This window comes from Symphodus melops (assembly GCF_947650265.1).
Source record: "Symphodus melops genome assembly, chromosome: 22".
NCBI lineage: Eukaryota > Metazoa > Chordata > Actinopteri > Labriformes > Labridae > Symphodus > Symphodus melops.
In genome coordinates this window covers 17,122,112-17,139,658 of record NC_136712.1, presented here as the reverse complement: position 1 = coordinate 17,139,658, position 17,547 = coordinate 17,122,112, and the positions used below count along the sequence as shown (strand labels likewise).

General features: G+C 46.2%; 1 protein-coding gene across 5 annotated transcripts in view; it reads right to left on the bottom strand.

The window, feature by feature from the left end:
• The window catches only part of sbf1 (SET binding factor 1), a 56,273-nt gene that overhangs the window by 12,387 nt on the left and 26,339 nt on the right, over positions 1-17,547 (bottom strand). For 4 of the 5 annotated variants that reach the window (XM_079335014.1, XM_079335015.1, XM_079335016.1 and 1 more), the window contains 18 exons: positions 15,474-15,503; positions 13,515-13,620; positions 12,809-12,941; positions 12,544-12,652; positions 10,859-10,972; positions 6,758-6,835; positions 6,400-6,513; positions 6,157-6,285; positions 5,955-6,053; positions 5,547-5,754; positions 4,859-4,971; positions 4,605-4,754; positions 3,650-3,718; positions 3,388-3,537; positions 2,943-3,208; positions 1,944-2,116; positions 1,783-1,856; positions 43-235 (listed from right to left, as the gene is read on the bottom strand). In XM_079335014.1, coding sequence (XP_079191140.1) covers positions 43-235; positions 1,783-1,856; positions 1,944-2,116; positions 2,943-3,208; positions 3,388-3,537; positions 3,650-3,718; positions 4,605-4,754; positions 4,859-4,971; positions 5,547-5,754; positions 5,955-6,053; positions 6,157-6,285; positions 6,400-6,513; positions 6,758-6,835; positions 10,859-10,972; positions 12,544-12,652; positions 12,809-12,941; positions 13,515-13,620; positions 15,474-15,503 — 2,308 coding nt within the window. The remainder of the gene's footprint in view (positions 1-42; positions 236-1,782; positions 1,857-1,943; positions 2,117-2,942; positions 3,209-3,387; positions 3,538-3,649; positions 3,719-4,604; positions 4,755-4,858; positions 4,972-5,546; positions 5,755-5,954; positions 6,054-6,156; positions 6,286-6,399; positions 6,514-6,757; positions 6,836-10,858; positions 10,973-12,543; positions 12,653-12,808; positions 12,942-13,514; positions 13,621-15,473; positions 15,504-17,547) is intronic. The other variant, XM_079335018.1, reaches the window with a different exon arrangement.

Here is a 17,547-nt window from a genome sequence, read left to right as displayed (position 1 = left end):
TCACAGAGAAAAAACACCTTATAATGTGAACAATCCGCTCACCCAGCGGGTCGGTGGGCGTGCCCCTGAAGATGAGCCTGTAGGTGGTGAGGAAGATGGCGCCCTCGGCAGGGAGTAGAGGTGGACCTCCCATCAGCCCCGTGGCCTCCTCTCGGCCGTCAGGTATCAAGTGGACCCGCATGGCGTCCATCACCAGCTCCTCGCCGGGGAGGAGGGTCGGCCTCAGCAGCTTGGGCTGAACAGAGACAAGAGAGGAGACAAAGATGAATGATGCAGCAGAGGAAGAGGACATGTGGGCTTCTCAGTGTGGCACTAATGAAGAAGATCAACCTCCCTGAGAGGTGAGGGGGATTTCACAGGTTTAGATTCTCCAACACAAAGTCTCCTTTAGGGACAATAAAGCATCTTATCTTTGTTTATTTTAGACTCATGTTTTGGGCCTCCGGTGGGGGGGGGGAGTGAGAGAGAGAGAGAGAGAGAGAGAGAGAGAGAGAGAGTTAGTGAGTGAGAGAGGGAGGGAGGGAGGGAGAGAGAGAGAGAGAGAGAGAGTTAGTGAGTGAGTGAGAGAGAGAGAGAGAGAGTTAATGAGTGAGAGAGAGAGCGAGTGAGTGAGAGAGAGAGAGAGAGAGAGAGAGAGAGAGAGAGAGAGGGGGAGAGAGAGAGGGGGAGAGAGAGAGGGAGGGAAAGAGATATTACATGTAGAAAAGGAGCCACAGGTGGGATTCGAACCCGGGCCGCCTACCCGTCTCGAGGACCTCGACCTCTGTTCTCTTCTATCATTAACTTAAAAAAAATAAGTAAAGCAACGCTGCTGAATATTGAAAGAAGTATCTTCAGTCAGTTAGCTGGATGCATGTTGGAGTTTCTTATTTATACTACACAGGTTCTTTTAAATGTTAGAATATAATGTCTGGCTGGTATGATCTATATTATATCAAAGCTTGGCCCTGCTGTCACGATGCAAACTGTGATAGCTGCTGGTACTCTTCCCCACAGTTTTTACTTTTCCAGACCAAACCACTGCACTCAGAAGCTCATGCTGTCAAACCGTGCTCACATGGATTATCCACACTGTTGTGTTATTGTTGCACAAAGACACTTTTCCAAACTCCAACTACATGATGTATGATGCTGAATTTGTCCTCTGGCCTCTTGCATCACGTCCTGTTCCTCAGTGAGGCCCGGGGAACTTCCTAAAGGAACTCCACCTCTGATAGGAAATGAAATACAACTCTGCGAAACCTGTTTCATAATCTGTTGCACAACTCCTAATGCCACACGCGTCCTCTTTCCAGCTGCAGTCACACGGGGAAGAGTTTCCTCTGCAGGCACTTCACAGGTCAGACCTCACATAATAACGCTGCAGCTCTGGGACTGAAGGACGCATGCAAACAAAACGCTGACAGGGCGGCGATGTAGAAGAATCCTCTGAAGTGGAGAGGACACTAATGAAGCGCTGCGCGTTTAAAAGTTGCACTCAGCACTCATCTGTCTTTATCTAAATGACAAAACGAGTCACATCATGCTGAGCGTCGCCGCCGTCCCTCCCCAGCTCACTGCACGCAAACGCCACACCGAGCGCACTCAGGAGGGGGAGCAGTCACCCAGCATGCACTGCTCGGGGGTGCGGTGAGTCACACACTTCTGTCTCTGGAGGACAGACGTACCTGCCGTGACACTGTGAGCCTGAGCTGAAGGGATTGGTGGATTGGGGAGTGGGGGGGCCGGGAGGCGTTCAGCATGGCCTCTGTCCAGTGGGATGTAAAATGCGGATTTGTTTACCTTTTGGATGGGAGGCAGCCTCTTGCTCTCCCTGTGGACAGCGTCTAACGTCTCGATGTGCATCTGAACGATATCTGCGAGGATGGAGGACACAGTTGTCAGAGTCATCAGTGAGGTTTGGTGGAGCGCCTCCTACAGGCTGAGGACTGATGTGCACCTACCTGGTATCATGGTGTGAAGCGCCTTCAGGTGCTCGTTCGTCACGCCGCTCTCATTGCACACCTTGTCCACGAAGCGGTTAATGAAGCGAACCACAGAGTTGGCGACGTCCGAGCTCTCCGCATCTTCAAAGCCGCTCTCGGTGTCGTAGCTCTCCGCCATGCTGCCGGCAATACTGCAAAACACAGAACTCTGTTTGAAACATTCATGATGGTTGATTCTATACAGGAACAGCTTCGCTAAATAACTTCAGCACAACACCACGCAAATGTCTGAACAATCCTTCACCAAACCCCGGACCCCCAACGACCCCCAACAAAGAACACCATACAGTTTACAGGAGGTGCTTAAACCTGGTTTAAACTTCTGTGTCTGAGAGACACTATAGTGTTTCTGTGAGAAGCACATGCTGCCATTATGTAGCTCTCATACTCGTCCTTTAAACGCCAGCTGGCAGCGCGATTTCCACACTTGTTAAAACACCATAGCAAAAACCATGGCGTCGGAAACTGAGCTGATAAATATTGAGCGGTAAGTTCAACCATCCTGGCTTGAAGCGAGCGTCCTTTCTCTTTTCAGAATTTTTAAAAAAAGGTGGCTGTGCCAGGAGTGTTGTAAATGCAGCAGATACGATGCTACCCGACCAATCAGAGCGTTTAGCACTTTGTTGTTTCGACGCATAGTTACATTTTTAGGTGAGTGGCACAATTCAAATTCCTGCATGTCTCCGCCCCCTTGTTTCCTCACTCCTTCCACTTTCCTATCTCCAAAAGAAAAGTGTAAAGAGCCCAAAGAATAAACCTTTAGGACGAATGCTAACACAATAAAATGATCATGATTGAGATATTTGCCATAATCGAGCAGCCCAATAAAATGCACGGCTCATTTTAAAGAGTAAATACCTAAAGCTGGATTGTTTAACTCGGACGTTTCCTGAAGGAATTATTTGTGAATAAAAAATGAAAGTACCGCTCACTGGCTTTCCGTGCAGCTGCATGTACCTGTTTGTGACGTAGCTGTTGCTGACGCTCTCCACGTCCCCGAGGCCGGAGCTCCTCAGCAGCCGGTTCTTGCTGGTGTCGAGCGGCAGCAGCAGGTAGCTCATCCTGTTGGCGTAGTGGATGGCCTGGCTGAACACGGTGCTCTCCTCCTTCTGCACGCGCTCCGCCTGCATCTCTTTGCTGAGCGTCGGCCACAGACGGTTCTGCTCCGACGCCAGGTCCAGGGCGCTGATTTCCCTCCCGCCGGCTGACCCGTCCTGCTGCTCCTGCGGACCAATCAGAGGAGGTCGACTCATAATTAATGAATCTCAGGTTCAAAGTGACACTCTGCTCAGGGGGCCGAGCGGTTGATTCATGAGTCTACTCGCCGTGGAGGCGGAGCTCTTCTAAAAAGAACTTTTATCAGAAAGTCTGAATAATCTATCGGGTAACTTGAAGTGCTCACAGAGTTGTTGTCCTCCGTCTCCAGGTACAGCGCTCTGATGTGGTTCTGCACGTCGCTGTAGAACATGGCCTCCCAGAACTGCATGGTGGTCCACACCATGTGCTCCTGGACGCAGCTGTAGGCGAACTGAGTGATGCCTGCGCCCAGTTTCTGTCGCACAAACACAGAAAACACACATTAAGAGGTCGAAGCACAAAAAACCCAACGAGGACACGCTTGATCTCAGCTGTGGTCGGTACATGTGACGCTGGCGATGACTCACTCTGCAGAAGGCTGTGACCAGAGGAAGGAGGTTGGCTGCGATGCCGTGTTCATCCATGTGTGAGCAGTCCTGAACACACACAAACAAGCAATGAACGACAGTTTGTGAAGCAGCAAACAGAAAGAAATATTCTCTGTGTTTCACTTGGTTTTACTTCTTTGTCCCTGATAGCACGATACTCTGGGAAACATGTTTTTAGACTTTTATTGGATAGGCCAGCTGCAGAGAGACATCACATGTGGGGAGCAGAGAGTGGGGGATCTGAGGTCGGATTCAAACCTTCAACCACTGCAACAGGGACTACAGTCTGTGTACATGGGGTTTGAAACATAACTGCTCGGCTTTCTAGCTCCTCACATTGAATTTTTCTAAATGTATTTGATAGATTTTATTTGGAAGGGGCCTGAGTCACCTCGGTGTTTGTGTTTGAGTGAGGAGAGAGCGTTTGCAGCAGCAGCAGGCCGCCCACCCGGAGAAAAGGCGAAGCACCCAGCATCCCTTCTCCCACAGAAACTCTTGTAACTTTTAAGGAGGGTGCTCTCGAGTGCTCTTCACAAAATAAATGATCTTCCATCTATTTTTCTCTGCTACGGTTCGTGCCTTGCACCCACCTCGTCCTTCCTCCGTGTCTGATCAGAGGGGCATGACGTGCATGACGAGGCCATCATGCTCATGGTGACGTAAACAAACAACAATGTAAAACTAGAAAAGATACAGGTAAAAGTAACGTGGCGCTCAAACAGCAGCCGACGTGTAGAGACAAGATGTATGTGCAGCGCTTTTATTGTAAACATTCATACAAGCGCTCCAGAACCAGAAAAATGTCTGCAGTGATCTGTGAACTTAAAAGGTTTCTGTCTTCTCTGATATCGTGCAAAAAGCTCAAAATAAAACAGAGAACCTTAAAAACAAATATGAAGTTTAAACAAATCAATGAGCCTGCCTTTTTCTGTACCTGCAGGGTGCAGTTCATCATTCGGACGATGTAATCAAACTGCTGATCATCCAGCACCGCTCGGTTCTGCAGGACGTGCTGGTTCAGCTCCTGAGTCAAACAGATCCGAGCTGCACGGCCCTTCAGCGCCCGCAGCACAGCCGGCATCAACTAAAAAATAACAGAGACTCTTCATTCACTTCACAAGGATCCGATTCTTCGGTGTTTCACTTCAGTCATGCGTAGAAAACTCTCCATCTCTCTCTCTTCGTTACCTTCTTGGCCTCCAGCATTTTGTTCTCGAAGATGTACGTGATGCAGTTCCTGACCACCTCCAGCCTGCGGGCGCTGTTGGCCATCACGCTGCCGTTCCTGTCCACGGTGTCGCCTGTGCAGACGAGAGAGAGCTGATCAGACTCATTCATCACTGCAGCCTCATTAGACGCACGCTGAGCGACGAGCTGTCCAGGTTTGAGTTCACTCAGGAGGTTCGAGGACCATGAGGAGACTTGGTGTAAAGTTTTTTATTAATTCAACTTTCAAACCAAAACTATCTGTTTGTGCATTTGGTAAAATAGACAAAGGTGATTAAAGAGTTTTTAAAATGACTGATATTGCTTCTCTTCATCCCCTCTGGGTTTAATGACAAACAGGAAAGTGTTCACGTGGCTGTGCGTGTTTTCTTGTCCGCTCCGGAGGTTTGTTTCAAGGATCAAATACTAAGAGGGTGATGGAGTGCTGCTGCCGCCCTTCAATACTTTAACGTCAAAGAATAAAACTAGAATCTGACTTCTTTTTTTTCATCAAATCAAAACATTTCTGAACATAGAAACCTCCAGAACTCTCTGCATGGTTACACGTGTGAGATGAGCACATATCGAAAACCTCCTTCATTTCTGCATACTCGATCTTATTTACCTCTGCGAATCTTTTTAAAATCTGTTGAAATCAACATCAGCTCACCCAGTGGGGGTCCAGACGGCACCATGCCCTTCAGCTCCACCTTGACCACAGGAGGCGCTGTTCTGAGTTTGGCAGCAGCGTGATCGATGAAGAGCTGCACGACGACGTCGTCCAGCGCGGGAAACTGCGTCTGATTCTGAGTCGCAGTCTGACTGTTTTCTGACGGCCGCTGGACCTTGTGCATGGCCACAGCGGGGTACGGGTTCTCCTGCAGGGGAGGGTCGGAAAGAGAGCGAATTAAACGCTGTTAGGGCAAATACAACAAAGACGTAACTTTATAAAAACAGAGCTGCAGCAGAGAGGGACATATACGTACAAACGCTTCAGAGGAGAAAAAAAGTCAAGAAAACAAAAGTGAATATTTCACAGGAGCGAAGGGAAGCTTCCTGTCGTCGTTAAAAAACGTACGTTTTTGAAGAGCTGCTCAGCCAGCTCCTTCACGTGGTTCATCGCTTTGTGCGGACACGTCTCTTCCTGTCGTATCCGCTCCACCTGATTGGCTATCAGCTGTGGACCAAATGAGACGTTACGCTCAGATTTCAGCACATCTGATCCAAAGATGTGAAATCATCCGAAAACGAAGTTATGAGAAAACGTTCGACAGACTCACATCGTCAAAGAGGTCGGTGGCTCTGTACGGAGGCCCTCTCTCGGACACGAAGCCCGCAAACGCCATGCCGTCCAACACCTTCATGAGGAAGTCGTCCTCCGTCAGTGCCCTTTGACCCAGGAAGGCCGCCTGCAGAAACACGGAGAAGTGAACATTTCAGGCCTCTGTTTGAAAACTCCTGCAGTCAGTCCTTCTCTTAGAAACACAGAGCAGATGTTTTCACATGCAGAGGGGTTTTCAGACCTTATGGAAGCGGATCACTGGCTCTGGGTGGATGCGGATGATGTGCAGACACCAGCGATAGCCCTGGAAGAGCCGAGCGAACAGCCACAGGAAAACTCCTCGGATCTCTTTATCCTGAAACACACAGAACAGATCAATGAGAGCCAAAAGTCTCCCTCATCAAACCTAATAAAAAAACATGTTAGTGATATTCGAAGACCATCAGAGTCTGGAATACTTGGAAAATCCTGGACTCATTTTGACATTAGGTGCGATTGTTTTGTTTAAACAAGGCAGCGACAGAGAGATCTCCCTTCTGGAAATGAGACTTGAGGAAGTCCTGTTCTGTAAAGCACAGCTCTTCCTCATGTTTCCTCACCTGTATCTTTAGTGCAGAGGGTTGTGTGGAGAGAGGGGGGAAGGCTTGATCAGCGTATTCCAGCTCCGGATCCAAAATCTGCAACAGACGTGAAGTGCACATCAATCACTGTGAAGGCTGTCTTCATGCAGCGTGCTGCTGCTGCAGTGAACCTGAGGGAGGAAACCTCGGACAGGAAGGAGGGAAGAACCCATCCAAACCGGATTAAAGTGACTCATCATGCAGTTTATAATTATTTATCAGGTAATTATGCTTCTACTGAAAGGAGCAATATGCACCTCTGACACCTGACATTAGCACTGCAGCCACATTCAAAACATTGAAGAGAGAGTCAAAGAACACACAGGTTCAATGTCAGCCTGCAAGATAAACGTGCACTTAAAGCAGCTCAGCTGACTCTGTAATATAAAGCACGTAGGTGAGCATGAATCTACCGTCTGTTTTAAAACCAAGGACAGGTAAGAAGGTGGACTTCGTTAGTTTCTCCTGTTGAGACGACATGAAACTGCAGCGTGTTGAATTAACGAGACAGCCTTCAGTCTCAGGCAGAGAAGAGCAGCTAAGCCCCGCTGCTCGGTTGCTTCCCAACAATCAGCAGAATCATCGTTCAGCACTTAACAGCAATTTAACAAATGAAAGACACACCCCCCCCTCCACACACACACACACACACACACACACACACTCTGCAGTCTGTGCTGGTGTCTCCTGCAGGAGGAAACAGTTCACTTTCAAAGTCTCTGAGCGTCGGTCCAGAGGGAGGAGCTAAACACTGCACAGTCTCCAGGTTAGAGGCCATGAAACACACAGAGCAAGCACAAGTGATGGAAAACACTCAGAGATTTCACAACAAAGTGACTTCTGTTTGTTTATAAAACATCTTATTTTGAGCTTTATTATCTTTGATATTTGCTGCCGCCCCGGTCTCTGGGCCGAGGTTCAGACTTCTGCGTAGGTTCCTCTCACATTTTCACCCTCTGATCTGTTTTAGATTTCACTGCAGAGACGATCGTATGAATCACCATCAGTGTCTCCAAAGGTCAAAGATAAAGTCCTGGTGTTTTAGTTTAAGTTTCTCAGACGTCATCAATAAGGAGAACTTGTCATATCGAGATGTTTCGGTTTCCACAGGATGACGCTTGAGGAGAGATGTCGCGTCTTACAAGGTGGAGAGCAAAGAGGAAACAGAAAGTCACAAACCACCGTGGAGAGAAAGCACGAGCTGCATGGACCTCACTGCCAAAAGGACGAGCAAAGGGAAGGGTCTACTAACTGCCCCACACACATTCAGAGATAAAACGTTCCTGAGCTCCTGAAAGTGTTTTATACAAGTGTTGGAGCTTTTTGACTTTTCAGTCTGCAGCTTCGAAATATAAAACGTTTGGTCCGTTTGTTCCTCAGAGCACGCTCACACTCTCTAACGTGTCTGAGATAACTCCACCCTCAAAGTCCAGTCCGTTTGAGTAATGCTCCGTGCTCGGTGCTCAGGGAGAGGAAGAGGGACGCGTCAGCACGAGCACGCAGATCCACACAAGGTGGATATGAAGCGTCATGGATCCCCGCCTCCACGATCAGACGGCTCTAACTCTGAATGAGCCACAGAGTCAGTAAAGTAGCTGTCATGTTCTCCGACGTCGTTTTTCTTTTTTGTTATTGAGTTCTTCTGTCTTGTAAACTGAGCACGCTTCGGATTCAAGATTTTTGTTTGTCACATGCTCATACAGATGTGCAGTGAAATGCAAGGACTGTTCCTCAGGCCATGCAATAACAATAATAGCAATAAACAGTTTAGCAGTACCGGTATGGGACAATTTGCACGCACCCTGACGTTGTTGTTAAGGTTGATGATTGGGCCTTTCCTCCTTTTTCTAAAGGCTGGCGATATCCAATCAGGCATGTTTACACGTTTGTACAGATCTGTGAACTCATGTTTAAAACTTTGAATCTATAAACAGTCTGAAGGGTCAGTCTGAGACTTTTTAGGGTTTCCTTTAAACACGGAAGGACACGACTGAATTTATCTCTCCCAGAGATTTAACGCACCTCCTCTGAGTCTCGATTTTAAGAGTCAGCGTGGGCGTCAAGGTGACTTTAGTTTGAGGGAAAAAACCAGCAAAGATAAACGGGAGATAATAAAACAATTAAAAAGATTTTATTAAGATAACATTGTGTTGGCTGATAAGAGAGGAGCAGACAAAGGAAACATTGTGCCTACTGAGTCAACATTAACTATTGAGCCATCACAACACGAGGCTGTGGCTCTGTGGGAGAGTTGGTGGTGTCTCAACCGGAAGGTCAGGGGTTCGATTCCCAGCTCCTGCAGCCACATGTGCGACGTGTCCTTGGGTGAGACGCTTCACCCCACGTTGCTACTGCCGCTTCGTCGTCAGCGTGTGAACGGATCACTCTGTGTGAATGTGTGTAAGGTCACATGACCTAGTCGGATGTTAGTACGGATTTCCATGAATCCGTTCAGTTTGATAACTGTGGAAAGATCATCTGTATAAGAGTAACTGTAATCAAATCTCATCTTGCTAAGGGATGAAATGTATAGATGAGTCAAGGTGATGATTTCTACAAGTCTTATAAAGATGGACTCAGACTGGTGGAGAATTTGTGGGATTTTCCTTTGAACAGATACAAGCAGGAAACTTTGTCAACACAGCGCTGTTATCTGACCTCAGTCGACATGAACCTTTCTTCATTGAATTCATACATGAGAAACATCTGGAAACATCAGAGGACTAGAAAAGAACGATACAGGACCAGCTCCTCTCACAGAGTTTGTTGTGACTCTTGTTTGGCGTCATCGCTGAACTGAGCGGCTGCATCTTCAGCACTTCTTAAATTACAAATATTCCAACTACGTCGAGAGTCTGTGGGAAGATGTTTGAGTCCCGAAACGTACGGCAGCATTTCACAGCGTCCCAACACACACTTGGCATTCATCCCTGAGACGGAGCGAGGAACACACACATCCGTCTCCTCCCCTCTGTGACGTCAACATTTACAAATCTGTCCAACCCCGTCTGTGCGTCTATCACCGGGAACTGTTTCACAACATTACCATCACTGTCTGCAAATACAACCAAAGCTATTCAACTTTACGAACCAGGAAAAACTGACTTGGTATTTTTACATCCTCCAACAGTAAGAAATCTGTTTCATCTTCAGAAGAGCTGAAATTCAAGTTCAACTGCTGAAAAAGTTGCAGAAACAAAATCAGGAAAAAAAAACATCTGCACATGTTTCTCCCAACATTTGATAAATGATTTTTAAAGTCTTAACCTCCTGACAGTCTGTGCTGTTAATGCATGGAGAGAAGTCATTACCAGGATACTGCTGAAACATCAATACTCTCGTTGTTCCTGTCCCGCAGTCTTCAAAACATCTCAACCATCTGAAAGATGTCAGCATGCTGATGCGAGCAGCTATAAAGAAACAGACTGGGTAAAGACCCTCGTCATCATAAAGGTCCAAATAAAACCTACAGTTACATAATCCTCTGCTTCTTGTGATCGCTGTAGCATCATTAAAAAGTTACTGACTGTTTCCGTGAGATGATGAATCATCAAGATTCAAACATGCGGGTGTCTCTATTTTCATCCCAACACATCAAATCAAATGTGATAAAAGTTCCTGATGTGTCTGAAAAGACAATCTCTTGTTTTCCTTTTCGCCCTCCTGAAGTTTCACACGTGACTGCAACCGGTAAATTAACCATAAACTGAGCGCAATTTCCTGCTGTGAGATCGGATCCTCATGAAGAAGAGTAAACACACCGTGTCATCACAGGGTTGTTATGATGTCTACATCGCAAACATCAGCTGTGACTCAACGGGAGGCTGTAAAGATGTTCATATGTGTGTTTGAATATCTCAATCCAGAGTAGATATGTAAAATGATAATACACAAAAAAAAAAAAAAAAAGCAGGAAAAGAATCCTTGAAGAGATTCCTGGCATCTCAGCTCCATAAAGCAACATCGAGGAATTTATTGCTGGGTAGGAACCACCCACGGGATGTTAATGAGACTTCCCGGTACTTTCTGTGTGTGTGTGTGTGTGTGTGTGTGTGTGTGTGTGTGGGCTGCAGCTCTTACCATGGAGAGCAGAGTCTGGGTCTGCTGGAGGAGCGGCTCAGGCAGCAGAGAGATGTGGACACACTCGGGGATCGTCACCGTGCCGCCGTCCAGGTCTGCAATGATCACGTCCAACTGAAAACACACACACACACACACACACACACACACACACACACACACACACACACACACACACACACACACACACACACACACACACACACACACACACACACACACACACACACACACACACACACACACACACACACACACACACACACACACACACACACACACACACACACACACACACACACACACACACACACACACACACACACACACACACACACACACACACACTTAAACACACTTTTCATGTCTGAGTTTGAGGACACGACAGACGAAGTCTTCTCCATCAACAGCTTCTCATTTCACCAAACGTACAAACATCCACATCTCATCGTAGACAGAGGAAAAGTTACCCAAATGACGACCTCTGACCTCTGACCCCTGATGTCTGCTCGTGACCACAGAACTTGAGACATGAGACCATCAGGGCTCCACGATGGTCAGATATCTCCATTACACTCTCGTCAGGCTTTAATAAGACAGCAGTAAATTGGTATCTTTGATCTCGACTTCTCGACAGTCATTATTGTCGTGTACGTCGGAGTAATTCACGTTGGCAGACTTTGTAAAGGGTATCGTATCAGAATGTACAGACACAGGCGGGATGCAAATAAGCAGCTGGCAGTTTAATAAGGAACACATGAACCATCACTGAATGGGTCAGTGAGATTTTATATGAAACTCAGATCAATGTCAGAGTTTCTGAAAAGTTTCTTTGTATGTTTTAAAAAAGCTTTTGACCTCTTCTGTCTGATTAGAAAGCTGTTCTGTTCCCCTTCAGGGTCCAGTTCTTTAAGCCAGACAACAACAACAAAAGTTCAATTTTTAGTTTCCAATATGCAGTGTTTCTGTTGCACAGGTGAAAATGTGCAGCAGGTGAGACAGGAGATTTATCTGCCACTCACAGGGTGGTCCCATGTTTCGTAAGAGTCATTTCTCCGTCCTTTCGTGGTCAGCGGAGCAGGCATCACTTATACAGATGCTACAGTCCTCGATGTGTTGGCTGCAGGTTTGATTACCGGGCCTGGACCCTTTGATGCATGTCTACCCAACTCTCTTCTCTTTTCAGCTGTCCAATCAAAAAACGCAAAATAAAATGCCCATAATTTATCCTTTAAAGGTCACATGTTATCTTCCTTTTCAACCAGTTTAAATCAGTCTCAGAGCTCCCCAACATGTGTGTGAAGTGTGTTGTTGTAAATCCACTCTGATCCTGTATTTGATCATGTCTATAAACTCCTCTATTTCAGCCCTGCTCAGAACAGGCTGTTTCTGTGTCTGTAGCTTTAAATATGTAAATGAGCTGTGTTTGACCACGCCCCCTCTCTGGAACGGCTCAGGTGGATCAGCTTTCTCGCTCCATGTCCTATTTTTTACGGTGAGAAGGCAGACTCAGAAGGTAGAGCAAACACCTAGCTGTGTGAGTGTCACCCACCTGGGGGAGGGGCTACTGCCCTTTGTGATGTCATGAAGGAAAAATCTCCAAACGGAGGGTTTGAGAACACGTTTTCTAAAAAGTGGAGCAGGCAGAAGACGGAGAGGATGGACTTTTAGCAACAACAACTCACCAGTTCTTGTGTTTCTGATCGAAAAAATGAATTGACTCCAATGATGAAGGGGGTCGGGGTGCTCAAGACCTCGAGCAGTTTTCCCGGCAGGATGGGAACGTACGTGAAGCTGAAAGAGACAAAAACAGAACAAACATTTAGCATAACTGCTGTCACAAACAACTATCCTCCCCTACTCTATTTAACCCATTATTAGATGTAAAAAAAAACACCCAGGGAAACATTTAAGGACACAGCATGACGAGTCTGAGGAGAGGAATCCCACCTGTATTTGAGGGGGAACATGATGGCCAGCAGACCCCGACATGCGTCTGTTAGTCTCTGGTAGCTGCTGGACAGGAACAGGATCTTGTGTTCGGTCAGGGCGGCACAGAACAGACACAACACGTTGACAATACCTGACGGTGAAAGGAGCAGAAACAAGACGTCAAGGAGAGTCCAGGACAGTCACATGGTAGAGAAACAAGTGAGCCAAGATTCATTTATGGTTTAAATGTATAAAAACACATTCTCTACTTTGACATATTCTGGGTTACAAACTAAATCTCTGCACTCCTGAACGTGGGACAGATGTGTCAGAGGAGGGTAAAAAGGCTCACGCATGCTTTATGCTGGCATATTTATCTGATCATGCAACATTTTTCTCTGACCGACTGAGACTGATCTTGAGTTTCGCTCTCTGTGAAGGGTTTTGTTTATCGTCGGAACAAATCCAATGAAATGTTATGAATATTACTGTATACATTCTTTTTGTCCTAATTAAAAACACAACACATCTCATACTTCAACTTTTTTTTTTTTAAAGAAGACATGAAAGGGTTAACACATGTAAGTGCTAAGCTTCATACAAGTGTGGTAGAACAAGTTACAAATTAGGATTAAGAAAACAAGACAAATCTCTTTTGACATCAAAAACAAAGATGTGAGATTTCACACATGTAGATGCAGAAGAGTGATGTCGTATCTCGTACCCAGCTGTCTGAAGAGCTGGGCCACACTGGTGCCGCTGACAGGTAGCGAATCATCGATGGGGGTCTGGATGACTTGCCGGTCGCCCGCACCTAACGTTATCGTCCTCTGTGGATTAAAAGAGAGAAAAGAGGGATTTTAGACGAGGTGAGACAAACGGAGAACACATGCTCGTCACTCAGACAATCAAGGTCTGACGGCGTGTTTTAATCTCAGCCGTGCGTGTCCAGAGAGCAGCGTGATCATCAGCAGCAGAGTGACAGAGAGGCGTCCCAGAAGCTTAGCAGGTACATGACAAATATTAAACACAAGCCATTCCAGCCGATCAGAATAAATGGAGCTTAGCGGGACTCCATGCCAACGACCTTAAGAGAAGACAACACCAGCGATTACACATTGGAGAGAGAGAGAAACTCCACGGACACGGCAGGTGTCGTGTGGGAGATTTTCCACTGCGGCCCGACGGGAGCACAAAAAGAGATTTATCTGCACGGATGAATCATTCAGCGTGACCTGGGCATTCACCTTTAAAGGCATGATTTACTCCTTCGCTGTAATAATCTTCCATCACAGGTGGATTTTATAAAACTGCGCTCCAGACAGAAGACAAAGCTGATGAATATGGATTTATGTGGTTTAGGAAACATAACTCAGAGGGGAGATGGGGACGATTCAGGCTGCAGAAAATATCAATCAACACAGTGCCAGCCCTCAAACAGCAGAGCGAAGTATCAGAGAGGTGTATGTATGGACAGTTAGCATTCAGGTGGGTTTATTTTTTATCTCAAATCAGTCCTCAGCGGTGGTTTTCTAAATAATCCGCCGCACACTGGAAACGACTTCACTGTGAACATCGGGTTACTTTCAGTGTGCCGAGGATGAATTCACTTTATCATTATACTTTAAATGGATACAATGAGTACATTCATACACAGCTGTAATATATATTTTTATAATCACGTTTTAAAAAAAACGCCAAGTTACATAAAAGCAGCTGGACTATTTCTAGAAACAGCCGAGGTCTTTTTTTAATCTCGTCTTCTGCAAACAGATTCTTCTGGTCGGTTAATCCTTCACCTGAAAAGGTTTCACATCGTCAGACAGTGAAGCTGTGTGCATCTGCAAACAGGAAGCAGGAAAGCGCAGCATTGTTTTCATGCTCTCCACAGCAGCAGCAGCAGCAGCAGCAAGCGTCGGCCACCAAACAAGACATGTTAGCACCTCAACACTGTGACCCAACATCTGATGCACCGTCGTCTCTGTGTATAACAGACACCTGGGTGACACTTAAAGGAAGAATGTGCAAATGATTTCACATCAATAAAGCAGAAGTCAAGTCTGACGGTCTCCGCTGGCTGTGTTGTTGTTGTTGTCAGAGCTGTGTTTACGTGAACGGGACATGAAGCTGGTTTAGTCCAGGACTAGAGAATAGAAGAAGAACATACTGGCTGTTTATGTGGATGTCACATGAAGTGTCTTTAGATCACTTTCACTCTGTCTGTGCGTGCGGTGTGAAGCTACGAGCTAACTAAAGAGCGCTGACATTAAACTCCTTTGTTTACAGTCGGGTGGACGGAGGTGGGCGGTGTGTCACTGGAGGAGAGCGGAGGCTTCAGTGTGGAGGAGGCGTGTCCAAACAGCAGTTTGTTTTGGTTTCATGCTGGAGCTCGGGGGGGGGGCGACATCTTACCGTCGCACACTCTTCCTTTAAAGTGACGCTTCTTTAACTTTTGGTTCGGAGGCCGCATTGAGAAAAATAAAACAGGTTGTGTTACAAAATAAGCAATAAGTGATCAGATGCTGGTATCACGTGTTGAGTCTGTCTTGATGCATTCTGATTGGTTCTCTGGTCACAGCGCTGTGCATGGATTAGCTGAAGGAAATCAGTGGAGGAAAGGAAGCTGACAATTCAGAGCTGATTGGTTGTTGTGTGAAGGGAGAATGAAGTCAGGCTGTCGTACCAAACTCTCCTCTCTCTCCTCCTGGCCCGGCTACACAACCATCCAGCAGACACACACACACACACACACACACAAAAACACACACACACCCAGCAGGATAAGATAGAGGTTAGAAAAAACAGGAGGGATGTTGAGGGCACACGATGCCCACACCTGACAACAAAATGACAGCCATGTTTCAGCGCGCTGCGGCAGGTCGGCTGCACAAACGAGAACACGATGAACTGTGAGATGAAGGCTGTGGATAAAACAAAGTATGAGCACGACACATGACAGATAATGTGCAACACAAAAGGACGAGGCATCATGTAGCAGCACAATGACAGAAACGGATGGTTGATGATGTCACTCACAGACGAGAGGTACAAACAGCTGTGTGTGTATCTGTCAGGTATCAGGACAACAATCAGAGTGTGAAGTCTGACAGGTCAAAGCTTCACATCACCATCCAGAGGGACGGACAGATTTGAGTTCATTAAATCAATTAAACAAAAAGAAAACGCATGTTTCAAATAAAGCTATACATTAAAGTTCTTAATTATATATTATATTTATACCATCAGGAGCTAAGGTTACCAGCCACCAGACTCTGCACCCATAAAGACAACGTCCTCAGTACCCCCACCCTCACAAAGACCCCTCAGACATCTGCAGAGCCCCCTCTCTGGACTCATTCAAAAGACTTCACACCATCTGTTCGACCTCTCTTAACCTCTCCATCGCTCTCAGTTTCGTTCTGTGTCTTATCCGTCCACCATGTAAAGCACCCTCGGGTCCCTTAAAAGGCGCTTTATGAATTCAGTACACTGTGATTGTTTTAATGTTTGTCTCTGAAGCTACAGAGGACACGTTTCTTCCTGCACACTCACAGCTGTTTTTTTTTTATCACGTTGGCTCGATGAAGTTTTAAAAAGCTTGAAGTGAATCTGAATCCAGTCCGGCTCTTCTGACGGTTTTAAACCGTTACAGGTACTCAAACTGATCCAGGAAACACGTTAGTTCCTGTCAGAGAATCACGCTTTCAACCTCAAAGAGAAGGGAAAGAGAACTTCAGAGACTACGTGAGAACAAAAACGTGTGTCGTCATGTGAGTGAGCTCGCTCCACGTTCAGTGTGCAGAGAGCTTTTCTCTCAGACTGCTAATGTATCCGAAGTGTCCAGAAACAAGGACTGGGATTACCTCTGTCACAAAGGTTTATTGAAGGAAAGATAAAGGCATGTTCCTGCAACAGCTTAACGAGGAGGAGAGATCGAAACCTCCACACACACAGGTCAAAGGTCAGAGGTCATGTACAGATTCTCTGGGCTGCTAAAGGGGATTTTACAGGAAGAAAACCCTCAAGTTTATGTCACTTCTTTGTGCTAAGTTTGTTCTTCCTAAGCATCCTGCAGCTTCACTTCAGTAATCCGTCATCTCTCACATCGGGCCAACAGCCTGCAGGTCACTCCACGTCAAGGTTGTGTAAACTACTCAGACAAATAAGTGAAGTTTTGTAACATCCTGCAGGTCGACCTGTTTCTGTCAGACTCTTCTCGAGTAGACACAAAAAGACATTTGGTTATTTCACAAGTGTTTTCGAGCTCAAACTCAAGAAGAGCGTCTGCTTGAGTGTTTCAAGGTGTCTGTATTTAGGATCTGGTAGCTGCTGGAGGAAGTGTACAGTCGTTTCCAGGAAGCAAATCTTTTTGACCTTTTTCAGCTTTTGTCCTGAAGTACACTGATGTTGGTGCAAGATCCAAAAGGATTTAAAAAAAAAAGTATTTGGGACAAGTGTGACTTTTAATCAAGAACAACTTTACATTGGAAAAGTTACAAATACCAAAATGAAATGCTTCATTTGAACACTGAGTTTAACCTCCAGCAACGGCATCATTAGAGGACTGGTATGATATAACTTAATGAGCGCCAAAACTCCTGAAAACCCCTCGAGGTGAGCAGCAACAATCAAATGTTCCTCCTGCGAGCCGATGAGAGAGCCGAGCACACACTGTAGTGACCGGTGCACAATCATAGACGTGATTAAGACTCGCGATGACCTTCCTGTCTAATTAAAGTGCTGTGTTATGTTTTCTG